Raw genomic sequence first — 27,027 nt, forward strand, 5'->3', positions numbered from 1 at the left:
TTTTGTGTCTGCACCTTTGCATGGTGTGTTTCTCCTCTGGGTTGTGGCATCAGTAGCTCATTTCTTTCTGACGGTGGGGGAATAATATTCCATCACACGTACTCTGCAGTTTGTTCATCCACCTGCAAGGTGGGCAGTGGGCACTGGGCCCCCTTCGTCTTACAGGTGAGGCACAGAGGGTAGGAAGGCTGTGGCGGGGGTGGTACAGCGCTGACCAGGGAAGGAAGCTCAACGGGACAGTGAAGTGGGGTCTGCCCTGCAGGGCTCCCTGTCCCACTGGTTTACAGGGAGTAGGAATGGCCCTGGAGGTTCAAACAGAAAAGGGATCCGCTTAAGGGATCTGTCCAATGGCAGTTTCAGCCAGGGCATCATGCCTGTGCCCTGATGGCCTCACCCAGTCTGGCCGTTCCTGATGGGGAGGGTACAGGTGGGCCTGGAGGCTCTGCCTCACTGCCAGACGATCTGCACTGGGTGGCAGTCTGCCACTGGGGCTGGGGCACCCACCTCGGGGAGGCACAGTGGGCAGGAGGAGTGGGGAGCAGTGGCTTTGCTAAGAACCCGCCACCTGCTGTCCGTCACCAGTCACCTCCCGGCTCCATCATCACCAGGGCCAGCCGAAGTTCCTCCAGGCTGGGCAGACCTCAGGGAAGAGTCACCTCTCCAGGCTGGGAGGGGCCCAGGGGAATGCATGCCTGGAGAGGAGTACTGAGCAGGAGGGGACTCTGGGTCATGGAGCCCCAGCCTCCTGAAGTGCAGAGGGGTGCTGAGCATGGGTTGCCCCAGGGCGGAGTTTCTCCTGACCATCCATGGGAGGAACTTGCTCTTATTTTTCACTGTGGAGAAGAGGACAGAGCAGGAGGGCTCCTCTCCCGCTGTCTGGTCCTGCCCCCCTCCTCCCACTGTCCCGTCCTCCCCGCCACCTCTGGTCCGCCCCCCACCCCTAACCCTCACCCCACTAGGGGGACTCCAGGCTCTCTGCCCACCAGACGCAAGTCCCCCAGTTCACAGTCCCCAGGTTATCACCCGCTCTCCAGCCTCAGTCTCCTCATTCGCAAGTGGGGGCGGCAACGCCCACCCCAGGTGGTGAGAAGGAACAGCTCCGCGGAGCGCAGCTGGCACAGAGAAGGAGCAGTTTAGCATTCGAGGTTAGAGCCGGTCTGGTCCCTGTCGGCTACTGTGTCATCCTCTGAACCACCTCCTGCTTGAAGCCTACCCCCCCCTCCCCCCGCCCCGCACCTCCCCCCACCATCGGGAGGGGGTCTTCCGTGCCAGCCCTCCAAGGGGGCTCTGCCCTGCCTTGCCCTCAAGGCACTGAATCATGGGTTGGCACCCCCTCCCTTTGCTGGGGTCTCCTTTAAGCTCCTGGCAGGGACTGATGGTCGGGACCCCGCAGAGGGTGACCCAGGGGACACGCCCACACGGTGAGGCTGAGTTCCTGTTCCTTCTTCGTGTGGAGGGTGTGGAAGATGCTAGCAGAGGGGACTGTGGGGGTGGGGGCGGGGGTGCGGCATTCAGATGCTGATGGATGGAGGCAGCCTGTAGGGGCCCTTCGAAAGTGACTCTTGGCTCAGCCACCATCCAGCCCCCAACCCTACAGGGCTGGATCCCCAGAGCCTCTTGGGCAGCCCCTGCATTGGACGGAGCCTGGTGTGTGCCCCCTGCACCCTGGGGCACCCTCTTTCTGCCTGGTTCCCTGGGGCAAGGTCTCCCCACTTTGAACTGAAGGGGGCGGGGGGTTGGGGTGGCAAGAAATGAGGATGCTGAGCCAGGTGCTGCCCCCAGAGAGTGCAGCCAGGGCATCAGCCCTGGGAGCCGCCCCCACAGGCAGCTCCCTCCAGGTGCGCTCAGCAGAGCCCCAGGAGCCCTGGCACCCGGGAGGCTGATGGAGAGAGGAGGGCGAGGTGAATATGTCAGTTTATCCCAACACAAGTAGTGACCTGTCGGGGTGGGGGGGTACCGAGGAAATATTTGGGATGACTGAGCCGCTGGCCCTTTAAGGCTCCTGTAACAGGACACCTCCCCGGACGGGATGGCTTCCACTCTCCAGCCTGACTGTGTGTCTCCCCCTCCCTCCTCCCCTTCCCGCCAGTCCCAGTTCAATTTGCTGAGCAGCACCATGGACCAGATGAGCAGCCGCGCGGCCTCGGCCAGCCCCTACACCCCAGAGCACGCCGCCAGCGTGCCCACCCACTCGCCCTACGCGCAGCCCAGCTCCACCTTCGACACCATGTCACCTGCGCCCGTCATCCCCTCCAACACTGACTACCCTGGCCCTCACCACTTCGAGGTGACCTTCCAGCAGTCGAGCACAGCCAAGTCGGCCACCTGGACGGTGAGTGGTGCCCAGGGCAGGGAGGGGGTGACCACATACACCCGTGTCCGCTCAGGGTTCCCACCTGGCCAGGAGGAGCATCAGGCAGGAGGCGGGTCTCAGGGCTGGGCAGTCTGGGCGTGCCCAGCCCTCGGACGCGTGGCCAGAGTGGGCCAGCCTCCCACAGAGCCGCCCACAGCACCCCAGAGGGGATGGACATGTCCCTCGTCCCCCGTGAGGACAGAGGCAGACTGTTTTCATCAAGACTGCCTGGCCAGCATCCCTGAGCTTGGGTGGGGGCTCTGGTTTGAATTCTGTCCCGGGTGGACAGGAGGCTCCCACCTCAGACACCTGAAGCCATCTGAGCTCGGTCCCTGGGTCCACAGAGGCCACCTCCTCCAGGCAGTGCAAGGCTGGCGAGAAGCCTCTGTCGTAGGCATGTTTAGGCGTTGCCCATTCTGTCTCTGGGTTGTCATCTCCAAGCGTGGGTGTGAGACAGGAGGTCGAGATGGAGCCCCAAGGCTGCGGACCCCAGGCCCTGCCGCAGCGCCCTTGGGCACATCTGCATGTTCCTACCCACCACCATCAAGATTTTGCCAACTTTGAGAACATCCCACACACCCATGGTTGCTGCTTCCCAGAATTGCTATTGTGAATTGCTATTGCCCTAAGCTCTTTGAATTTATGTTAACCCTTGAAACTGCCTACAATCCAGAAGGTAGAATCTGTTACTGACGCATTTATAGTCCAGGACTGGCCTTCCCAGGTGGCGCTAGTGGTAAAGAACCCACCTGTCAGTGCAGGAAACCCGAGATGTAAGTTCGATCCCTGGGTTGAGAAGATCCCATGGAGGAGGGCATGGCAACCCACTCCAGTATTCTTGCCTGGAGAATCCCATGGACAGAGAAGCCTGGTGGGCTACAGTCCACAGGGTGGCAAAGAGTCAAACTCGACTGAAGCGAATTAGCATGCATGCAGGATAGTCTAGACCACCTTCTCAGAGTTATGCAGAGGCCGGCGGGGTGGGGTGGGGTGGTGGTGCTGGCGTGGGAACCGCATTGTCCCTACTGTTGGCTGAGAGAGAAACAGGCTGCCTGATGTCCCGCTGGGCAGAGTAAAGGCTATAGAGACTCCGAGACCCCTGGATACACTAGCAGCTCACCTCTGAGCATTGGGTACACAGGGCATGGGGCAGGAAAGGGCACCCCAAGGACCTGCCAGTCTCCTGCCTGCCCCCAGGAAGGGAAAGTGAGCCTGGCTCTGGTTCATGCTCTGTGGACCCCTGGCAGGTCCTGGCCATGGGGCCACATCACCTTCTCCAGGAACAGCATCTCCGTGCTCACTCATAGCTCCTGGCAAAGGACCCTGGAGCAGAGGAGGCTGGGCTGTGTCCGGGGGCTGGTTCTGGCCCCCATGGGAGTGCTGAGAAGGTGACACTAAGGTTCTGCCACTTTAAGAACTGGTTCCCACTGTCCGCAGTGCCCACTGGCCAGACTGTGGTTTTCCCACACTCTGGGGAACCAGAGATGGGGCGGAGCAAAAGGCAGCCTGGGCAGCCCCCTACAGCTATTTCTGAGTTCTTGCTTGAGCAGTGGGCTCCCCCAGATGCTGACCGATTGCTGAGTCAAGGCTCAGACTGACTCCAGGGCTTGCAGTGGCCAAGGGAGCACCTGGTCCTGTTGGTGCCCAGATGGCCTCATCTGCAAATGTTCATTCCTTTGCTCTATTGGTGAAGGAGATAAGGCTTAAATGGGATGGTGCCTGTGCTGCATGGGGCTTAGTGCTGGCATGTCTTTATTATTTCCTTAGATGATGGGGTTGCCACGGAGCCTGGTCCTCCTGGACAAAGTTGTTTACCCAAAGCTGCACCTGCCAGGGATTCTTTATGGCCTGTGGGGTCCTGCTCCCCACACCCCTGCTGTGAGGTCTGGCCCTCGAGACATCACTGCACTTGCACACCTCAAGCAACAGGAGGCCCACTACCGCTCTTATTCCAAGTTCCCACTTGCTTCTTAAGCCCTTTCTCTCTCTTCTAAGCAGAAGGATCCCGGTCCCTTCTTCACTGACATTCTGTCATCAGGGCCCAAGTTGCTGGTTCTTAGGAGTCCCGGTGGGCAGCTTGTGGGGGTCCTGGCTCCCTTCCTTTCCACTGTTTGAGGATGCTGGTGGAATTTCTGTCGCATCTTGGGGGCTTGGAGCACCTGGAATGGTCTGAGCTGGTCCTCGGGGAGGGATGGGAGCTGCCCCTTGGTGCCTGGTTGCCTCTACCGTCCCCTGCCAGGCGTGTGACCTTAGGGCTGGAGGGGCTCATGCCTTGGCCACAGTTGTGCTGGCCCTAAGTGGTCGCATGGGTGGTCTGTCCAGGGCGCAGAGGAAGCCTCGCTTGCCCCAGTGGCTCTGCCTCCAATCTCCAGCCCTTCTCACCCCCCAGAGCCCAAGCAGTGGATACCTCCCTCCCTCCCTTCCTCCCCGCACCTCCCACCCTCCACCATGGCTCATGGAGCTGAGTGGAGGAAGACGGTGCTCACAGATCCCCCTCTCCAGCCCTTCTCCATGCCAGGGTAGAGATGGGACAAACATTGATAATGAGATTTTTGGCACCTCGGTTCTGGGAGCGGACCCCGTCCCCACAGGCTCTCCTCCTTGCCCAGGGAGGGGGCAGATGGGCGGCCAGCTCCTGGTGAGGACGGAGACCACTGGGCATCCTCCCTGCTCACGGCTGCGGGGCCCTGGCTGTGCAGGCACTGCCCAGACTTGCCGCTCGGGCTTGCCATCCTGGCTTCCGCTGTGCCGCCCGCTGCCCCCTACGCCAGCCTGCTGGTAACTGATAGATAATTCATATTTTTCTCAAGTGCAATTCCAGATTGACTGCTGCCTTCACTCCTCTCCCTGCTCAGGAAAAACACCCTCACCAGTCCCCACACGGCTGCAGCTGTTAATGGGGTCTTTGGCTTCTGTTTGGCCGACGCCCCCTGCGAGTCCCACAGCCCTGGATGGATCTGCTCTGACCTGTGTGCCTTAGACTTCAGGTCTCATACCCACACTGAGGGCTCAGAAGGGCCTGGAGCCCTCAGCTCATAGGATATGTGCACATATGCATGCATGAAACACTCAGATATGCATGCACAAACACGAACACGTGTGCAGACACGCTCACAGAGCACACATATGCAGACATGCACAGATGTGTGAACACACACGCAGACATGCACAGACATGTGAATACATGCAGACACGCACAGGCGTGTGAACACATGCAGACACGCACACATAACACACACATGCACACCACAGCACACGTGTGCACATGTGTGCATGTAGATGCTGTCCGCACGTGGGAGCACCTGTGCAGACATGCATACATGTTCTTAAACATGCACACGCATGCCTGTGCCTCCTGGTTGCTGCCCAGGGTTCTGACAGCCCCTCCCCTCCTCCAGGAACCAGGAGCAGTGGGTGGCAGGTAACTGAGCAGCCAGAGGAGGGGCCTGGGCTCTTCCTGAGACTGTGAACAAGGGGCAGGGCCCAGGCCAGCTGGGCGTGTGGCTGGCCAGGGCACTATCACAGGAGGTTCTGTAACCCCCGCCAGTGTTCGCTGCCTGTGAGCATCCCGGCTGGGGCTTGTCCATTTTGGGGGCCTTCTGTGCTTTGGAGAGAGACAGGCATCATGAGAGCTCACGGGTGTGAGTGAGGCTGGCGCCCTTGGGCACTGATGCTCTTTGGTCTGGTAGATGGGTGGATCCAGGCTGCGGATGGAGATGCCAGGTTCCTGGGTCCCTGTTCCACATACTCCCCAGGACATGGCGGTTCACCCTCTGTTGACCTCCGGATGGCCACTCCCACCCCGGGAGCCCCCCTACATTGTCAGTGTGGGGACAGCTGGTGACAAGAGTCCCAGGGAGCACAGAGCAGCAGCAGCCCGTGAGGGCGTCTGGATGCTATAGAGCCCAGCCCGGCCTCCCCATCTGCTTCCAGGCTGAACCTGGGAGCCAGGGAAGGGCTGTCCTTGGTGTTCTGGAGGTTTGAGAAAGGGCTTCCGAGGGCAGAAGGGCGACTTACTGTGGTCAGAGCGCTGGCCCTGTTGGGCATCTGTGGTCACCTTGGGCAGACTGGGTGGCACTGCTGACGGCCCACAGGGCAGGCTGCCGTGAGGAGAGATGGTGTGGGTACGCGGCAGTGTGAGGGCACAGCTGGCCCCTGGGGGACCTATGGACAGCCCGCCAGCCTGGACAAAGCCCCTCAGTGACCTCCAGCTTCCCTCAGACTCAGTGGGGAATGTGTCCATTTGCCTGTCTTGGGGGTTAGCTGGCCCACGAAGGCCAAGTGATGCCCCTCCTAGAAGCACACGGTGGGGGGCCAGGAAACACAAAGGCACTTCATGGGATTCCTGGGTAGAACGGGGCTGAGTCAACACTAATGGATTTGGGAGAAAGCTTTCCAGCCCCTCGGAGGTTTGCAAGCAGGAAAATAATAGTGGAGGTGTCCCAACATGATCGCGGTATCAATTGCGTTATCCTAAAAGTTTATGGAATGCATAAGTGGAATTAATACCTTTTACTGGCACCAGGAGCAATTATACGTATTTGAAACTGAAGGAAGAGTCCTAACACTGTGGAGATGAAACACGGGTTATTTAGGGGAATCGGATGCACCACACTCAGGGAGGGTCTTCAGCAAACCTCACCCTGTGTCGAGCTTGGGGTCAGGGCTTCTTGTGGCTGGACTTGGGGCATCAGTGCCTGGCTCGCGGCCCGAGGTAGGGGTCACCTCTTCTCCTTCTGTCCCCTCAAGCAGCCAGGGAGCCCTGCGCCTGGAGGTCACAGAGCTCAGCTTGGGGACTCCTGAGAGGAGCCCTGAGTCCCTGCTGCTGAGGGGTGCTCCCAGGGCAGCTGCCACCTCCCACCCCAAGGTTCTTGTAGAGGAACCCCTGGGTTTGGGGGTCCATCTCGGAAGTGTGGGGCTGTGGAAGGGACACAATGCGATCCATGTCATTTCTCATCTCCTGGGACTTTTTCTGAGTTGGACACAGCTCTGTGAATTTTGGGGTGACCGGTTTGTGGATCGACAGTGCCCCTGCAGGGTCCCCCTGTGGGCAGGCCCCACCAGGAGCACCCTGGTACATGCTGTAGGCTCTCAGGGTCTCCCCACTTTACTGATAAGGCTTAGGTGGCCAGGTCCCTGCTCAAGGTCACCCATCAGCACAGGGAGAGAGGGGTTGGAACCCCAGCAGCCTGACCCCTGGCTTTCATTACTTAGCTTGTAGGCACAGCCTGTGTACCTCTGTGGGGCACATCTAAGGACTAGCCTTCTCCCAGCTCCGAGGGCTGGGTCTGCAGACACCCCCAGGACCCAGGGGACCAGTGGTAAGGGGAGCTGATCCCTCAGAGGTACAGGGCCTGCCAATGGCTACGGCAGGAAGCACCCAGGCCCCTAGCAAGCCTGTGATCACTGTCAGCGCGTGAGTGACAGCTGCCCCTGGGCGGGTGGAGTCTGCCTGACCACTTTCTCTGTCTGCTTCTTATTGACCAATGAAAACTCCTCAGGAGCATTCTATAAGATCGGGTCTGACCAGGCTCAAAAGTAAAAGTAGCCACAGGCCAGGAGAGCTTGGGGTCAGGGGAGCTGGGCAGGGGACCCGCCCCTCTTCCTCTCTTGCCACACCTCAGCCAGGCCCGCCATCCTCAGCTCACTCTCAGGCTCCCTTAGCCCCCTTTCTGGGTGGGAAAGTGAGGCCAGAAGGGGAGACCCCACCTCGGTTTCTCCTAGAACCGCTGCTGCAGCAGCAGGGGGCTGAGTGCCCTGGACCTTGGCCATGGGGAACTCGGGATGAAGGTCACAGCTGAGCAGTGAGTGGGGGCTTTGCGTCCAAGCCAAGTGGGTCCTTGTGGTTGCTTGTCAGGGAAATCTGCTTTGGGGTTTTCTCAGATCCCGAACTTGGAAACCAAGCTCAAGTTCATGGATCCCTCAGAATTTCTAGGGCAGGAAAGCCCCTGTGAAAGGTACACAGGGTTGGGTGAAGTAGATGATCAGAGGCTGTTGGGAAAACCACTCAGTGGCCTGGAGGCAGAGTCCTCAGGATCACAGACCTACCAGGGCGAGGCCCTCTTCCTCTGTGGGGTCCTGGTGTTGGGGAGGGGAGCAGCCAGAGCCTCTAGTGCCCAGGGAGGATGAGCCCAGGTGGTGCTATGTAGTGGGATCGCCTCATGCTGCGCTGCACGGGACCGGATGTTCAGAAGTCAGTACTCCCTGCCTCGGACCCTTCACTGGCCAGTTACAAGTTCCAGCGAAAACTTCGATTGCAGCCATCTGTACTAAAAGCTGAGAAATGGCTACCCACCGTGTCCAGGGCATGCAGGTCCCGGGGCTTCTCTCCTGCTGGCCGGGAGTGGGGTTTGTTTAGTGAAGAAACGCTCTCACTGCTTCCTGACTGGAGGGCGTGGCTTTAACTGTGGTTCCCAACTGGGGGCTTACCTGTGGCAGCCGTGGCAGGAAGGTCAGAGGCAGGAGGGTGCTTCCTTAGGGCTCCTGCTGGGACCAACGTGACAGCCCTCCAGGAGGCCACCTTGAGCGTCTGCCACTGCCGTGGCCACTGCCCAGCCTCCCCTCCCTGAGTCCCCTCAGCCTCCTGCAGCTGGTTCAGCTCTGGCCCTGATGCCCCCAGGCCATCCAGAAGCTGCAGGGAGCTGGGGGAAGGACTGCCTGCACTGCACAGCCCAGTATCCAGAATGGCATGCCCACAGGCAGAGGCTCTGGGACTGTCCTGTGAGTGGAAGCTGGCCACTGACCCTTGCCTTCACCATGCCGACAAGGCCACGACAACTCAAAAAGGCACAAGGGGGTAGGGTGAGCATAGTGGGGGCCTCTTCCCCCGGCCGTCCCAGGGGCCCTCCCAGCACTGGATCAGAGCTGGGCTGGTAGGCAGCCTCCCCACGCTGCCTCATGTCGGGCAGTTCCGAGGCCTGGCCACGGCCCTGCTAGCCGGGTTCTGGCCAGAGCGCTGTCTCCATGAGGCCAGCCTGTGGGGATACCCACTGCAGGCAGGGACACTGGACTTCAAAGGAGGCCAGCACAGACAGGCTTGCAAAGTCAGAAGCCAAGTTTGTGGGCAGAGGAACTGAGTTTGGACCCGGCAGAACCAAAGTTTGGTGCTTTGGATGGTGACGCTGTTTGTGCCCTGGGAGTAGGGGGTGGGGGCACGTCCTTCTCCTCCTCAGGGTTCACTGGGGCCACGGGCACGGCCGGCCTCTGGGCAGCTTCCTCTTCCTGGAGGGACCAGAGTGACCGAGGAGACAACAGGACCCCCTGTGTGCCAGGACCCCCCAAGCACTGTTCACAGGGGAGCTGGTGACTCGACAAGGCCCTTCAGGGTCAGAACTGAGGCTCATCACACAGCATCTCAACAGAAAAGTGGGGGCTGGAGCATCCAGGCCAGCTGCCTCCCCCCAGCTAGCTGTTCCCCAGCAATCCCCACCTGGAGACCCCTCACTGCACCAGGAGGCTGTCTTATGCTCCTTCTGCAGTCGAGGGAGATGCCCCCCCTCCCCAGCAGGACAGGGCAGGTCAGGCTCCCGCCTGTTGGTTCCCTTGTCCTGAGAGGCTGGAGCTCAGCCCAGCTGGGATGAAGGGTGTCACAGCTGGCCCTGTGTCCTTGTCCACCTGCCTCTTTGAGCTACGTGGTCTTCACGGCCCCAAGTCAAGCCCAGTGGTGACAAGGGCTCTGGAGATGGAGCTCAAGGGCCCAAGGCGGCGCTACCCCAGCTTTTGGAAGCAGAGCTCTGTGTTGCTAAAACAGGGTGAGAGGGTGACCTCGAGGGGGGGGTTGTGTGCGAGTGGACCCAGCACGGAGAAGGTGTCAGTAAACGGTGGCCATGCAGGTGGCCCCGGGAGCCCCGTTGAGAGTGCGGGGCAACGGCGCCCACTCACGGGCCTCCTGGCCTCGACACCAGCGGACATGGCCTCCCCAGACCCACCTGGTCTGTCCCCTCCGTCTGGCCAGGCTTTGGGTGGGCCCTCGGCTCCTGCCCTGCTGGCCACCCTGCACAGCAGGCCCAGTGCCCACTGGAGCCTCTCTCTTGGGTCAGCTCAGTGCACTCCTGCTGTCCACCTTGCCCCTGATCTTAGCCCAGGACAGAAGCCACTTCCCCTGGCAGCCCACAGCCTTGAGTGGGACGAGGAGTGCTGGTTTAGGGGTGCAGCTGAAGGGGGCACACTCACTGAGGCTGTCAGGGGCCTGCAGCCTCTCTCTCTCTCCAGGGGACAGCTTCTAGAACACAGCCTCCAGGGCCTCCCCAAGATGGTAGTCAGGGTCTCTCAGCACCAGCACAGCCTGTTTCCACCTCCCGGTCCGCTGGGCTCCTGGCGAGGGGAGCCTGGGCCATCCAGGTTCACAGAGGTGTCAGCAGAAGCATCTCCCACACCACCCCATCCCAAGCTAGGAGCTGTTGAGGAATCATAGAGGCCTGCCTTCTCTGCCGGCCAGGCACCGGCTGCTGCCCTGGCGTCCCAAGTTCCCTGGATCTTCCAGCCACCAGGCCCGCATCCAGGGTGGAGTGTTGGCCATGGGTTTCCTTGTGTGTGGGTTTCCAGCGAAGACCTTCACTGCCTTCTGAGCGTGGGTGCCCTGAAGCAGGCTGTGGTGATGGTCATAGGTGTCCCCGCATCCCCCAGGCCGGTCACCTCGCTGACGTCTGTCAGAGCTCCCCGTGTCCCCAGTCCCTCTTGGCTGAGTGAAGATGGGATTGTGGAAGTGGATCTGTGCCAGTGAGGGGGGTGGCCAGAAGTAGGGGGCACTGTCCCTGTGGTTTGTGTCACCCTGGGAGGCCTCCTCCCTTGGAGGGAGAAAGGAGGCTGAACCGGGGGTTCCTATGAGCTTTGGAAGCTTCCTGGAACCCCATGAAGCTTCTTGCCAAGCGCTCTGCTGATCTACTCGAGAGCTTTTCTAGGGTGAGTGAGGGTCTGTGGTCTTGAGGAGGTCCTCAAAGGGTCCGTAGCCCAAGAGCAGGGAGAAATGTGGGTGTGAGCACCAGCGCATGCATGCACACACATACAGAAAGCAGATAAAAGTGGTCTATAAAAAAATCATTAAAAAAAATAAAGCCCCCACTGAGGGCCCCGTCTCCCAGAATCTGTTGTAACAGATTCACCCAAGCTGGTTAACGGTATTTGCGGTTTGCAAGACGCTACACGTCCCTGGAAAATGACAGACAAGTTATTATCACCTCTCCACTCTGCTCCTGCCCAAACCTGCCCATGCTGGGCACCCAGCTGCCGGGGAGCGGGTGCGAGGAAATTAACAGCCACCACACCGCGCCCGCCACCCGCCACCCTCTCCCCCATCACCCCCGCACCAGCCCTGCCAGGCCTGTGGCTTCCAGCCAGGCCGGGCCCATCGTGAGCTGGGCGGGGGACGGGGAGGTGTGGATCTGAGGGGAAGAGTTGGAGGGGGCGGGATGGGCACACACCAGCGTTTGGGAGAACCATTTCCTGCAAACACGAAGGAACACACGCATCCCCGAACAGGCAAGTCCTGACGGCTCCGTGTCAACAGCCGAAGATAAATAAGATTTTATCAGCTCGGAATCTGTTGAAACACATCCATCTAGCGGTCCTAGGGAAGGAGAGGCAGGCGGGAGGGAGAGAGGAACTGTCTCCACGTGATCTTTCTTACAGAACCGAGGAGGACCCAGGAGCCCTCCTTCTCCCTGCCCCGTGCCCAGGATGGCCTGAGGCCCCGGAGCTCTGGGAGGAGGGGGGGCTCCTTCATTCCCTCCAGGTCCCACTCTGCACCCAACCACTGGTTTGCCCCCAACCCCTCCGGCCTGCCCCCTCCCCTCCCAGGCTTCCCTCCTGCCCTGCAGGCCGGCGACTACAGGTGTCACCACTGATGCTACCAGGCTGCGGAGACCTCAGGTCTCGCTCCCTGACGCTACCGGGCTCTGGCCAGGCTGGACATCTGTGGATCCACCCCCTGCTGGAGTCGGGTCCTGACCTGTGTGTGTGCCCGAAAGCCACAAGAGCAGCCAGTAGGGAGGGCAGCACTGGGTTGGGGGCACCCCTGTGGGGAGCGGTGGACAGCCAGTGACTGGCCTTGCTAGGACCACAGAGGGAAGAGTGTCCTCTGCACCCTCACCGCTGGCCGGTGAGGCGCCCCAGGCGGCGGTGTGCTCCCAGCCGAGTCGGCTTTTGCCTTTCACCGGGGCGGTTGGGCTGCTGCTGCCCGGCGGTACCAGGGACAGCTCCCGGCAGCTCCTCCCAGAGGGTGGGGCGTCCTCAGCTCTGGCGGAGGTGGCCAGTGGGGCTGGGGCAGGCAGCCCAGGGGGAAAGGCTGTGTGGGTGGGGCGGGGGTTCTGAAGCCAGGGGGTGATCAGGGAGCCTGGGGGGTTGGGGTAGGGGGGGCAGCAGTTTTGTACCTCCCCAGGCTGCGCCTGGAGCCTGGCTGCACCCTGTTGTCTCCATTCCCTCCTCAGTGGGGCTGCCAGGAATGCCTGGTCTTGGTAGACCTTACCCATCTCAGGGCTTGGGTGGGAGCACAAGTCAGAAGACGAATGGGACTCCCGGAGGGGGACCTGCACGGCCGACGGTCACGCCACAGAAAGGTCTGTCCAGTGGTTAAGGTGCCCCAGCTGTCCAGCCCAGAGCTGAAACTGGGACACAGTGGCCAGACCTCAGGCAGTCTCCCCTTGCAGACCACCCCCAGTAGTCCAGGCCAGCTCTCTGCAGTCCTCCGCATGCCCCTCCCAGTCCCGGGTCACCTTATTCCCTGAGCCTTCCGAAGGCAGGTGGGTCACCTGCAGGGGAGGAAGCCCCGTCTGGGATCCAACAGCCACAGCAGGAGGCCATGAGGCTGCGTGGCCTTTGGGCATGAGCCGTGAGCCTCAGCTAAGTCTAGAGTTTTCTGGGGGTGGAGGGCCTCTCGGCTCATTTCCTTAATGAGCCAAGAGCTGGGCAAACACTAGGCGTTCAACAAAGGCTTGCCGAGTGGATGGCTCCCGGCATCCCAGCTTCTTACTCCATCACTGCTTGTGTTCAGGTCCCTGCAATCCAACTGAGGCCTCCCATTCCTTGTGGGGCCCTCCTCCACCAGGAAGACCCCCTGGGTAGCCCTCTGAAGCTCCTCCATGACGATGACCAGGCAGTTTCATCCCGAGACTAAGTGCACACTTGTCTCACGTCAGGGACGGACACTGAAGCCTCGTACGTGGGTGGACAAGAGAGCTGGGCCCTCGGCTGGCACCTGGAGTTTGCTTTGGGCTGGGCTAGTGCTGCCTGGGCACAGATCTCGAGACGGGGCACTCAGCTGATCTCCCAAACTGGTGAAGGGGCAGCATTTATCCTGATGGGGACACAGGAGGTCAGCGGTCACCTCCCTGGGATGCAAGCTGCCCCCTGCCGTGTGGCCTCTGAGCCTGCTGTCTAGCAGCTGAGGGCCCACCTGCAAACATAGCGGGTGTGCCTGCCTGCAGCAGTGGGGTTGCGGCACAAGTGGACAGAGCACCTGGGAGGGGACAAGCCCTGTGGGCATCCGATCCCTTCCGTGACAGGGGTACAAGGGCGCTCGTCCTGTAACCAGCGCCGAGGGAGTTGGGCAGGGTCCCCATCCCCCAGGACGTCACTAGGAAGACCCTCCCACTTGTTCCCCAAGCCCCCCAGACCCACTGCAGGGACAGGGCAGCGTTTCTGGCTGGGTTTCAGTTCATCAGAGGAAGGACAGCTGTGCTGCTCAGGGCTGAGGGTGCTGAGGGGCAGGGACCCCTTCCCCCTGGGCTCAGGGTGAGCTCCATCTCCCTTGCTCTTCCTGGACTTGGAGTTGCTGAGGTTAGGAGGCCCTGAGGGTCCACTGTGTCCCTTGGTGGCCAGAGAGGCAGCGCAAGTGGCCAGGGTGGCCTTCATCTATGGGTCATGGTGTCAGGCGCCAGCTTCCTTGGCAAAGGTGGGCTCAGACCTGCTCATCCTCTGGACTGCAGCAGCCCCGTCTCCAGCCTGACCCCACACACCATGGTGTGATGTGCTGGGGGCTTCCCAGAGTCTTCTGGCTGGGGTAACTCCAAGTCCCCCGGGCTTGTGGGGGGACCCAGGGATGTGGCATGGGGACAGGAAGCCTCCTGTGACTCTAAGAGCTTGATGTTCCCCACTGTCCCTGTGGATAGATAGGGCCATGGGCCCCCAGGAGCCAGTCACTGGAGAACAGCCAGCTTAGAAATGAGTGGACACCCCTGTTTCCAAGGGGCCCTTCCAAGGTCACTTTGGGCTCATGAGAGCCAGCCTGGGTCCTCAGGTGGGCCACCTGGACCCCTGGGCACTGGCCCTGGGGGTCCCTGCAGGTGGTGTGGGCATCATCCCATCCTCCCTGGGTCAGGGGCTTCTTTTAGGCATCCTGGGGCTCCGTGGTCAAAGCCCCCCACTTGCAGTGGCCAGAACCCAACTGCAGGGCTGGCCCCTCCGAGGAGGGTCCGGGGAGTCCCTGTGCCTGTCTCCTCTGCACAAGTGCCAGAAGACCTGACTCCAGGCTTTTAAACCCGACGCGGGATGCTGCACCTCACCCCTCAAACCACTACGGCCCGGAGGCTTAAGGTCCACAGGCTTGAGGCACCAGACCTGGCTCCCAGCCCCGCTCTCCAGCAGCTCCTTCTCACTTTCCTATCCTTCACTGTCTCCCAGAGTTCGTTCAAACTCACGTCCACTGAGTCGGTGATGCTATCTAACCACCTCATCCTCCGCCACCTCCTTCTCCTTTTGCCTTCAGTCTTTCCCAGCATCAGGGTCTTTTCCAGTGAGTCATCTCTTCACATCAGGTGGCCAAATTATTGGAGCTTCAGCTTCAGCATCAGTCCTTCCAATGAATATTCAGAGTTGATTTCCTTTAGGATTGACTGGTTTGATCCTGCAGTCCAAGGGACTCTCGAGAGTCTTTTCCAGCACCACAATTTGAAAGCATCAATTCCTCAGCACTCAGCCTTCTTTATGGTCCAATTCTCATCCTCCTTCTCCAACTAGTGAGATCCAGACAGAAAGCGCCTCCTCCCGGCAGCACAGGACACTCGGCACCTGCTGAGTGGGGCTGGGGAGAAGCTGGGAGGGAAAGATAGCCAGAAGTGTCCAGCGAGGGCCGTCAACCCAGGGCTTGGGGCTGGGAGTCCTGGCGGGGCGCAGCAGGAGGAGGTGTGACCAGCCTCACCGAGACCCCCATCCCCTGCAGTACTCCCCGCTGCTGAAGAAGCTCTACTGCCAAATCGCCAAGACGTGCCCCATCCAGATCAAGGTGTCCGCCCCGCCGCCCCCAGGCACCGCCATCCGCGCCATGCCCGTCTATAAGAAGGCGGAGCACGTGACCGAGGTTGTGAAGCGCTGCCCCAACCACGAGCTCGGGCGGGACTTCAATGAAGGTGAGTGTCCCCGCCCCCTCCTCTGCCCCTCTGCACCCTGGAGGGAAGAGGAGGGCTGGCCCGGCCTCCTACCTGGAGGCAGCAGGTCCAGTGGGAGGGCGCGTGGAGCGGGGTAGGGCTGCTGAGTCAGATGCCCCGGGCATCTGTGAGAGCTGCCTGCCGCCTGCGTCCCCCTGGGAGGCCCCGAAGCAACTACGTTGTACCCGGCAAAGGGGTGCAGCCCCTGGCTGGCAGGGTCTCTGAAGCGGCTCACTCCTCTCGGCAGGACAGTCCGCTCCCGCCAGCCACCTCATCCGCGTGGAGGGCAACAACCTCTCGCAGTACGTGGACGATCCAGTCACCGGCCGGCAGAGCGTCATGGTGCCCTATGAGCCCCCGCAGGTAGGGAGCCAGGCGGGGGCGGGGCACAGGCCCCGCAAGTCACTTCCTTAGTGTCCAGAGTTAAGTCCAGCTGTGGGGCTCCTCCCTCGTCTTCTCATCTGTCTGTCCATCAGTCCCTCCTAGCCTGACCCCCGGCTTGGGGGCAGCCCCTCCAGCCTTCTCTGGGCATCTGCACCCCCAGCTCTACAGCATGGGGGGGGCCCAGCGACCCCTGAGCCTCAACCCAGCCCTTCGTCCCTCTTCCTGGTTCTGGCCTCTGGGGAGGGAGGGACTCAGGTTAGGGGGAGTCAGCCGGGTGGAATGGGTTGTGGGGAGCCCCCGAGGAGAAGAGGACAGACCTGCAGTCGGCGGCATGGCACTACTTCACCCCGACCCTGGATCCGAGACCCTCCCCCAGTGCTGTAGCCAGTCCTCTAGGCATTCCCACTCCAGGCCTCATTCCTGCACCTGGTTCCCCAGAAGCCCTCGTGCTTCCCCACGGAACAGCCCTTATGTCAGTGGGACCAGGGCCCTGGGAGGGGTTTCCACCCCGGCTTCCCTCCCGCAGCCCTCAGCCTCCAGCCCGGCTCCACCTCTAGGACTGGCCAGGAAAGCAGGTCTCTCCCGCCCCCTGGTGGCGGCCACGTGCTAGGAGTTCTGTGAAAGGCCAGGTTTCCTAAGCCATCCTCCAGACCCAGGGAGACCGCGACAACTGCACATTTTGTGGTCCTAGGATGCCCCCGGGGTCACGAGTCCTAGGTCCGTAAACTTCCAGGAACCAGTGTATGTGGAGCCCACTCGGACAGCTCTGGTCCCTCCCTCTGCCAGAGCAGTGCCCAGAAGAGCCCACACTGCAAAACACACACCTGTGCCCACAGGGGCCTGTGCTCATACCCAGCTGCCTGGGCAACCTCCAGCCTGTGTCAGGGTGGGGAGGTGGTGGGGGCAACCGCCATGGCTCTCTTGGTTCCCACAGCCAGCACAGCACATGGCACTCAGCGTAGTGTGTGAATGGATAGGTTGTAGTCACACAAGTGGATGCATGCATGGGGAATGGATGGATGTACGCCTGGGTGCACGGATGATGGACAGATGGTGGGTGGATGGATGGAAGGATGGGTGGGTGAAGGTAGACGGATGATGGATGGATAGGGGCTGAGGGATGGATAGATAGATGTATGGATGGATACATGCATGGATGATAGATGGTGAATAGATAAATAGATGGATGATGAATGACCCATAGGAGGATAGGTGGATGGAAGTAGATTGATGGATGGATGGTGAATGGTGGAAAGATGGGTGGATGGAGGCAGGTGGATGGTGAATGGGTGGATAGATGGCAGAGGACCAGAGGGCCCAGCAGCCTCTTGCCCACCGGAGATGTGAGGGATGGGTGCTTGGAAGCCCAGGAGCCCCCACACCTGTGGGTTGAGGCCACCTGCTGACACCACAGCCTCCCCGCCTCCCTGTGTGCAGGTGGGGACAGAGTTCACCACCATCCTGTACAACTTCATGTGCAACAGCAGCTGTGTTGGGGGCATGAACCGGCGGCCCATCCTCATCATCATCACCCTGGAGACACGGGAGTGAGTCTGCTGGAGGTGGGAGTAGGGGGGTGGGAGGGCAGGGATTTGGGCCAGTGCTGCTGGGGGTCTTGCTGGGGAGACATTCATGACCTAGGAGGGATGCTGGCCCTGGAGGCAACTTTGGGGAGGGCCCCTGCAGGCCATGTGCTGGGAGGGGCTGCAGGGGCAGGCACCACCCTGGGAGGGAGGCAGAAGACCTGGTGTCCTGGAGCAGCTGTGCTCTCAGCCCTGAGCCCTGGGCCCATCAAGGCCAGTCCCATAGGGTTCAAGGTGGGTGGGGAAGGTGGGCCCCTAGAGCTCACGGTTCTGGCTGTACCCTGGACAGCGGACAGGTGCTGGGCCGCCGGTCCTTCGAGGGCCGCATCTGTGCCTGTCCTGGCCGGGACCGCAAAGCAGATGAAGACCACTACCGTGAGCAGCAGGCCCTCAACGAGAGTGCTGCCAAGAGCGGGGCTGCCAGCAAGCGCGGTGAGCGGGGCGGGGGCAAGGGCGGAGGGCAACTCCGGACTGTCAGAGCCAGGCCATCCTCCGGACGAGCTGGACCGGTCTGGAGACTTTCAGGAAACATGCAAGCCTGTGTCCAGGGGACAGAGTGAGCCCCACCCATGTGGCTGCCCCCCAGTCCACTCTGTCCAGCCTGGGTGGCCGCTCCAGTTTGCTCATCCAAGTGGGTGACTGGTCTTCGGGCCTGTCCACGAGGGACACCTCAGGGAGGGTGGTGGGGTGGGGTGAGGGGGTTAGCTTGGCTCACCTGCGTGTGCCCCGCCTCCTCCCTGCCTGCTCACAAAGCCCCCGACCCCTGTCAGCCTTCAAGCAGAGCCCCCCTACCGTTCCTGCCCTGGGCACCAATGTGAAGAAGAGGCGGCATGGTGACGATGACGTGTACTACATACACGTGAGTCCCACGGCTGCGGGGCCCAGGCCGGGGCACGGCGGTGCTAGGGGGAGACCCAGGGCCCCGCGGGTGGCAGGTGCCATCCAGCATGCCCTGACAGCTGAGACCCCAAGCTCTGTGGATCCCAGAAAGAGAACCAGGGCCCAGAGAGCTGGACTAGCCACAAGGGGAGCAGGTCCACTGATGGAGCTCCCAGAGCAGGAGGGCTCATTACGGATACAGTGGTACAGTGTGCAGGGCGATGCAGTCCCCCACCCAAGGGAGCATGTGGGAGGAATCCCACAGCCTGGTGGGCCCCAGCGCATCACCGAGCCGGGAGTATAGGCTGCCCTGTGATGCGGCCACCCCAGCTCAGATAAACCCTCACCTGCTTTGCTAGGTCTGGTCTCCATGACGTGAGCTTGTTGTTTGTCCTTCAAGGACTTGTCTTGAGTCCTTCAAGAATGAGTTCCTTGTTCTAGAAGCCCCATGTTTGTCCAGGGCCCCCCCCCAGTACCCCAGGTCTGCTGAGCTCTGAAAAGAGGGAGGGGGCAGTGTGGCAAAGACTCAGGGGTAGTAAGGGATGGGTGTGGTTTGCATGGACAGGAGCCAGCCCACCAGCTTCACTCAGACCTACTTCTGGAGAGGAGAGCAGGACCAGGGGACCCCATGGCTGCAGGGGCTGGGGAGCCCTGAGAAAGAAGAAGCACTCCCCTGCGCCAGGAGGTGGGGGGTTCTGGGGCCAGGCGGTGTCTACATATCCTGGGCAGGCAGAGGGTCCACTTGTCTGTGCTCAGGTGCGGGGCCGGGAGAACTTTGAGATCCTGATGAAGGTCAAGGAGAGCCTGGAGCTGATGGAGCTGGTGCCCCAGCAGCTGGTGGACTCCTACCGGCAGCAGCAGCAGCAGCTCCTGCAGAGGCCGTGAGTGCAGCCCCTCCACCTCCGCCCCCAATCCCAGTCTTCCGGGTCTTACCTACCTGTCTGATGTGGGGAAAGATGGGGCTGGATGACCCAGTAGGGAAAACACAGCAGCACCAGGCAGTACCCCTCCTCCAGGAAGGCTCCCTGAACTGCAGCATCTCAGCCTAGAAGTCTGCTGAGTGGAGGCCAGGAAGGGGTGGTCGGGGTGACAGTGACCCACCAAGAACAGGTCTGGTTCCAGGGTCAAGAACGGTGCCCCTCTGGCTCCTACTCATTGCCCAGGTCTTGCCTTTGAGTGAGTGTGGCCACTGTCAGGCAGGGAGGGTGGGCTGGAAGTGGGCACTCTGACCCCAGTGTAGGCGGGGTCTCCAGGCCCCTGCAGCAGGGGGCTTCACTCAGAGTGCTGTCCCTTCTGAGCAGGAGCCACCTTCAGCCTCCATCCTATGGGCCTGTCCTCTCGCCCATGAGCAAAGCGCATGGGGCCGTCAACAAGCTGCCCTCAGTCAACCAGCTGGTGGGCCAGCCTCCCCCGCATGGCTCAGCAGCTGGGCCCAACCTGGGACCCATGGGTGAGTGGCTCGGACAGGGTGGCTGGGGTGGGGAGTGGGGGAGCCTGGCTCCAGACCCTCCTGCCCAGCTCAGGACCGCTCGGGGCTCTTGATGGCTGGACCCTCCAGCAGTTCTGGCTGGAGAGCAGGAGGCATGGTCCCCTCTGTCCACTCCAGGTCTCAGTGGGGGCTGAGCCTTACAAGCCTCCCTCACACAGCCTGGGACACCTGGCCTGGCCTGCCCGCCTCTGACTGTCCCACCTGCTTTCTGCCCAGGCCCCGGGATACTCAACAACCATGGCCACACCCTGCCGGCCAACGGGGAGATGAATGGTGGCCCCAGCTCCCAGTCCATGGTCTCGGGGTCCCACTGTACCCCGCCACCCCCCTACCATGCTGACCCCAGCCTGGTCAGGTATGTGGGCTGCTGCTGGGTGCTGCCACAAACCCAGTAACCTCAGCCCTGGTGGCTCCTGGCCGCCTGGCCCCAAGCCCAAGGTAGGGCTCTGTGCCTGCTGCCCCTTGCAGCTGGTGCCGTCCCTGCTCCGCTGTCTGGAGAGCAGATAGAGGGAGGGGGATAGTGAGCCTCCAGCAGGTGCTTGGAAGGCGGGCACAGAAAGCCAGGGGCTCCCTGGAGGCTGCACCCAGGTGAGCGTGGGCCGGAAGCTGTGGCCACATTGGGCCGGGTGGGGAGACCTGGGGGTGGCCGGTTCCCACTCAGACGGGCCATACAGCCAGGTTTTTACAAGTTAACGCTGCTCTGTTTCCCCAATTCTCTGCAGTTTTCTAACAGGATTGGGGTGTCCAAACTGCATCGAATATTTCACCTCCCAGGGCTTACAGAACATTTACCACCTGCAGAACCTGACGATAGAGGTAACTGCCTGCTGGGGCAGGCATGGAGAACCCACCCCCAGACCAGCCTGGGACCTGTCTGCAGGCCAGGGAACTTTCTCCTCTTGCGGTGCAGTCCCTCCATTTCCCGTCTTCCCGTGTAAGGGGGGCTGGGGAGTTTGGAAAACCCTTCTTCCTGCAAGTAGCCAAGTCTACTTGCTTACACCCAGCATCACGTAGCTGGACAGGACTTGCCCCGAGTCCCTCATCTGGACTTGAGTCTCTATCCTGTGGCCTTTGATCTAGGGGTGGGCTGTCTCCAAGGCATGATGAATTCCAGAAGGGGAAGTCCAGAAGGGACCTGGTGCTGGTTTAGCTCAGCACTGTTTACACAGGGTGGGGGCAGGGGAGGACTGAGGCCCAAACTGCTTGCCATGCACCCACAGCAACTGAATGTCCGGTCCCGGGTGTGTAGGGCTAGAAGTGCCCCACCCTTGGCATCCTGACCCCTGACCCACAGCCAGGGTTGGTCTTTGGGTTAAACCAGAGTCCCAGCAACAAGCACTCATAGGGCTTTCCAGATGACTCTAGTGGTAAGGAATCCATCTGCCAATGCAGGAGATGTAAGAGACACGGGGTCAGTTCCCGAGTCAGGAAGATCCCCTGGAGGAGGGAATGGCAACCCACTCCAGTATTCTTGCCTGGAGAATCCCATGGACAGAGGAGCCTGGAGGGCTACGGTCCATGGGGTCGCAAAGAGTCAGACAGGACCGAAGCGACAGCACAGTGTACAGCCTGGAGACGTCTTGAGTGTAATGACTGTTAGCTGGAGGCCGGGAGACACAGCTGTTGGCGGGCTGGATCCCAGGGCTCCAACTCAGTGGCCTGGAGCCTCCATTGGACCTGCTCCACAGTCGACCCTGGGACAGAGGCCTCCTCCCCAGCCAAGGGATGCGGGTTTGCCAGAGGGAGCGGGGCCAGTGGCTCAGAGGGCAGCCTTGTCCTCTGTCCACTACCCTCTCTGACCTGTCGCTGGTGGCCCCACTGGACTAGCTCAGGGCCTGTTAACCCTGCCTCACCAATTGATGCGTTGCTTGGTGGGGTGGGGGTTGGGTGACAGGAACCTGAGGCTTTGCTTTGTCCTGAAGTGGGGGTCCCGGCCCTAAGGCTGGGAGGCAGGTGTCCTCCAGCACCCGGTGTCAGGGAGCTCCATCTGTTACTCTGACTGTGATCAGAGTAACCAGGCCCTACCTGGCCCACATGACCTCAGTGCCCCACTCCCACCCATGTCATTTCTTGTCTCTCCTGTCCTGTCGACGGCAGAATTGGGTGTGGCCAGACCACCAGGCACAGGGGCATCCAGCACTGTCTACTTCTGTGCCCCCCACCCCCACCCCGGTGAGGGCTCCTCCCCTCCCTCCTGGTCCCCCAATGGCTGTGCAGGGCAGGTGATGTCCCTGGTAGGGGGAGGGCGGAGCCTGACAGCTGCTCCTGCAGGACCTGGGGGCCCTGAAGATCCCCGACCAGTACCGCATGACCATCTGGAGGGGCCTCCAGGACCTGAAGCAGAGCCACGACTACAGCGCCCAGCAGCTGATCCGCTCCAGCAGCAACGCCACCATCGCCATCGGGGGCTCGGGGGAACTTCAGCGCCAGCGGGTCATGGAGGCCGTGCACTTCCGCGTGCGCCACACCATCACCATCCCCAACCGCGGGGGCCCCGCCGGGGGCGCGGGGCCCGACGAGTGGGCCGATTTCGGCTTCGACCTCCCGGACTGTAAGTCCCGCAAACAGTCCATCAAAGAGGAGTTCACGGAGAGCGAGGCCAACTGAGTGGGGAGGACACGGCCGGACCCCCTGCCCCCGTGCTACCTACGCGGAGAGCGGAGAGGGCGGAGTCTCCGGGCTGGCGGCCCAGGAAGCCTCGCTGGATGGCTGCTTCCTCCAAGTCACCATCTGGCCTGGGAGGCAGGATCCTTGGGCTGCGCCGGTGAAGTGGGGAGGACCCCGGAGCTGTACTGAGGACGCGCATCCAAAGTCCGTTCTCTGGGGGGCTCACCTTCCCTGCCTCTCCTTCCTGGGGGGCTCAGCTGACAACTGCCAAAAAGTGTTTTTCAATGTCTGGGTAGGGATGAGGGGCTCGGTGCTTGTCCCTAACACGTTTGTTCTCCAGTCCAGTCTCCAGATTACATCTCCGCCCGAGGCTGGTCCCTCTGCTGGTCTTGAGGGTCTGTCTGCCCCTTGCACCCTTGTCCACTGGTGTAAAGCCCACTGCAGCCACTTCCCATTTCCTGCCCCAAACAAACTCCCAAGTTTCACTGGAATTAGGAAGACTGGTCCCTCCTGGGAGGCAAGGAAACTTCGGGTGGATGGCCTGCAGCCAGGCCCCATGCCAACACCTCTGGCCACAGTGCCCTTCCTCCAGTGGCCCCCTGAGCACGGACACAGGTTCCTCAGACCACTGGGAATTGTCAACATTTGATAAAATGATGCCCTTTTTCTACATGTGGGTGAGCCTTTTCTTTTTTTTAACTTTCGTTCTGAACGTGCGTGTAAACAAAATGGGCTAAGAAAAGGGCCAGCCAGGTGGGATCCACAGCAGGGAGGGGTCAGTCACTTGCTCCCCCATTACGGGATGGGAGAACAGAGCCAGCTGCAGCCGCAGCCCCACCCTGCTCCTTGGGAGGCTGTGTTCTGTGTGGGAGGGGCCCTCCTGTCTTCACAGTGCTGAGGCCAGTGGAGGGGGTCCTGGCCTCTGTGGGCAGCTAGAGGAGTCAGCGGGCTGGGAGAGACAGTGTCTGTACCCCCCACGGCGATGGGGCTGGTTCTGTCTGCAGGGAGCCTTCTGAGCCAGAAGCAGGACCACAGGGGATCATGGGCGAGGGGATGAGGCAGGAGGGATGCAGGGAAGCTTGACTCCTGTGTAAGCTGAGACATCACCTGGTATTTTCCTAACACCTGTCTGTCCCTCACTCTGCATGGTTACCCGTGGTTAGCTGGTTATCATCTGAGCCCTCCTGTCTCTAAGTCATGGGGAAGTGCAAGGCTCCCAGACCAGGGGCTGATGCGGACAGAGCCCTAACCGCTCTTTGGGTTCTTTCCCTTGCCATAATCCCCACCCTGCCCCCAGCCCTGGGAAGTCAGGAAGCAGCAGACTGTGATCACTCAGGTCCACTCTGAAGCCAGGCTCTCAGTCCTGGGGGTTCAAGTGTCAGTTCCTGTGTTCAGTTCCCAGGCTCTTCAGAGGAGGGCACTGGGTGGAGGTAAGGGGCACCAGGGGGTGGGGTGGGAGGGGTGGGGTGTCTCCTGTACTCAGTGGCTCGGAGCCCAGTCTGGAATGGAGCCCCAGAGCCAGCTCCACCCCTGACTGGCCAGCAGTGGCCCTCCAGACCAGGGCTTTATCCTGGACATGGAGTTTGCACACTGCCTGGTTCTGCTTATTTAAAAAGCATTGTGTGAATGCAGGTGCCAGAGTCTAGGGTGACACCCCCCTCCCCCAACACCATAAGCTCCCTGTGAAGCTCCTTGAGGTGGGAGGGGGCATCATCAGCACCTGGAGGCCCCGCCTACAGCCAGGCCTGAGAGCCTGGGGACAGGAGCCAGCTCCCGTCCTGGGGGCCTACAGCCCCCCTGGAGCACACACCCTGGTGGCATCATCACAGCAGCCATAGGATCAGGGCTGCTGGGCTGGTGGGGGCGGGGGGAGGGGTGTGGGCATCGGTTTCCCTTCTCACCCTCACAGGGCCTGGGTAAGTACACTGTTCATGCAGTTCAGATGAGGAGATTGAGCCACAGACCTTGGGTCTGAGCCCAGGGTCACAGCCGGCTGCTGTGGGGTAGGGCATGTGCTCCAGCGCACGTGCTGGGCCCCCCAATCATGGCCCATCAGGAGCCATAGGCCTTTCCTCCAGGTCCTGGGGGTCCATGAACCCAGCTGAGAAGTAGCTGAGCTCCTGGAGCTCCCGTGGCTGTCCCTCAGGCTCATTCCATTGGCCGGTGGGGAGGCCCTTGGGTGCTCCTGAAACTGGGAGGCTGCAACATGCAGGCAGAGGGCAGGCAGAGCCCCAGTACGGAGGCAGAGGAGGCACATTCCTGTGGAGGGCCAAGCACAGGCTCCCCACTCCCATGCCACAGGTGGTGAGCTCCAGTGGTCCTGGACCTTTGTTCTGGCACTGATGGAGGAGCAACCTTGAGAACCGGTTCAGTGGGGATTCCATCATGGTCACAGGAACACACACAGGAGCAATGGCCCTTACAAGCCCTTAAAAATCAAGAGAAGACAAACCTGTGAGCTGTGAGGTTTCCCAGCCGGGAAGAGGAGGGCAGGAAGCTGGCCAGGCCCAGCACAGCTGCTCAGTCTCCACCAGCCCTTCCTGGCTGCTGGGGGGTGGTCACCCACCCAGGTCTGGGTGGCACCTTTAGTGGCTTTCGTCCGGGGATATGCAGGGACCGGGGACATGGTCTCACTGTCCCTTAGGACATGCCAGCCTTGCAGACACAAACACTTGCTTCTGTTTTATTGGCTAAAGCACTTTAAGGTTTAAAAAAAACACACCACTCCCGTCGGTAATGTAAGGCAATGCTTCTTCCAGCAGCATTGATGGATCTATTCTGACCGTATTATTACCCTCTCTTGGGAATGTAATCTCGGGAAAACGTGTTTTTTTAGCTGTGTTTTGATGGGATTTTTTGGTTTTGTTACATAATAAAGCCTGGGTTCCAATGACTGACGCTTATGACTGAATCGGATTCAAAGCCAAGAGCACAAGTTATAAACCACCCAGCGGGCTTCCCATCGGAGTTTGTCCGGTGTTTTCAGTGTGTGACACACCCGGGAGCCCTCCTCCCCTGCACCTCAGAGCCGAGTGCTCCGTGGGGATATGCAGGGACTTGAGTCCAAGCATGACCTGAGGGGTAACACCGGGTTCTGTCCCCGTGCTGCTGGTTCAGCTCACAGGACTGGCTGCGGCCCGGCCACCGCAGGCCTCCTGGGAGCAGGGTCCAGAGTCCCTCTTAGGAAGGTCTCCCCCGCCTCAAGTGTAGACAGCCCTCCCTCTGTTTCGAGTTGAGGTTCACGTTTCTCTGCAAAACTCAGGAGCTCGTCCAGTCAGCCAGGCTCAGTCTCCAGGGCTCGGGGCTTCATTCTGTCCCTCAGGTCTCGGGACTGGGGTCCTGTCATGGCAAAAGGACAGCACTCAAAACCCGTTCAACCTTGAGACAGGCTCGGGGTTTTCTAGACACGTGGCTGAAACCAAGCGGAACAAGGTGAGGCGGAGCCCCGCCCACCACCCGGGCCCGCCCTCGCCCCGCCTTCCTGGGCGGGGCTCTTGGCGTGCCCTCCTCCACACACCTCTCAGAACTAGATGAGATAGAGCCCCACCCACTTCCCCGGCCCCGCCTTCCTGGGCGGGGCTCTTGGCATCCCCGACTCCTCCAGAACTGCCATCCTCCAGGTCAAAGCGAAGTGGTCCCACCCCATCGCGGTGACAGGAATCCTCATCACAGATGCCAACACCTCAGGAAAGGATGGAACAAGGACTTAGAAACAGGCTGCGACAGACAAAGTCGCGACAGGGACTTGCAACACGCACTTGAACACGGTAATGCTCACGTGTTCAGCACAAGATGATTTTAGTATCTAGGTTTAAAAACTCTTCACAAGTGGAGCACAAGGAATAACACACGATTGTTTGCAAATATACAAAAACATATCCAATAGGCTGGCATGTAATTTTAGAAAGAGAGAGCCTGGGCTCAGAGCAGATCTGCCGTGTTGCAAGGCACAGTGCTCCGGGGACAACCTCCCGACTCCACCCCCCCACCCAGCAGCTGCCAGAGAGCACAGGAGGCCACGGCCCCCTCGGGAGGAACAGCATCAGCTCCGCTTCCCACATACACCCAAAGAAAAGGGCTATCTTCAGGCAAAAATTTTTAAATGATTCATTAATATCAGTATGGTACGTGTGCTTCCCAGGTAAAGAACCTGCCTGCCAATGCAGGAGACATAAGAGATGCTTTCCTGAGCCACCAGGGAAGCCCAATCAGCCCCAGAAATGGCTCCTAAGTGCAGGACGGCCCCAGGCAGGAGTTCTCCAGGGATTTAGACTCACAGCTCTACTCAGCAGCTGCTATGTTTTGTTGACTCAGGTGATAAAGAATCCATCTTCAATGTAGGAGACCTGGGTTTAGTCCCTGGGTTGGAAAGAT

General features: G+C 60.7%; 1 protein-coding gene across 5 annotated transcripts in view; it reads left to right on the top strand.

Moving 5' to 3' along the window:
* TP73 (tumor protein p73) overlaps positions 1–25,481 on the top strand; it is a 76,554-nt gene extending 51,073 nt beyond the window's left edge. For all 5 annotated transcript variants that reach the window (XM_070385100.1, XM_070385101.1, XM_070385098.1 and 2 more), the window contains 11 exons: positions 2,090–2,332; positions 15,507–15,693; positions 15,959–16,074; positions 17,533–17,642; positions 17,968–18,110; positions 18,449–18,537; positions 19,314–19,438; positions 19,859–20,007; positions 20,263–20,401; positions 20,769–20,862; positions 22,318–25,481. In XM_070385100.1, coding sequence (XP_070241201.1) covers positions 2,090–2,332; positions 15,507–15,693; positions 15,959–16,074; positions 17,533–17,642; positions 17,968–18,110; positions 18,449–18,537; positions 19,314–19,438; positions 19,859–20,007; positions 20,263–20,401; positions 20,769–20,862; positions 22,318–22,653 — 1,731 coding nt within the window. In that variant the 3' untranslated portion in view covers positions 22,654–25,481. The remainder of the gene's footprint in view (positions 1–2,089; positions 2,333–15,506; positions 15,694–15,958; positions 16,075–17,532; positions 17,643–17,967; positions 18,111–18,448; positions 18,538–19,313; positions 19,439–19,858; positions 20,008–20,262; positions 20,402–20,768; positions 20,863–22,317) is intronic.
* The last annotated feature ends 1,546 nt before the right edge of the window (positions 25,482–27,027 follow it).

This window comes from Bos mutus, chromosome 16 (genome assembly GCF_027580195.1).
Source record: "Bos mutus isolate GX-2022 chromosome 16, NWIPB_WYAK_1.1, whole genome shotgun sequence".
Lineage (NCBI taxonomy): Eukaryota > Metazoa > Chordata > Mammalia > Artiodactyla > Bovidae > Bos > Bos mutus.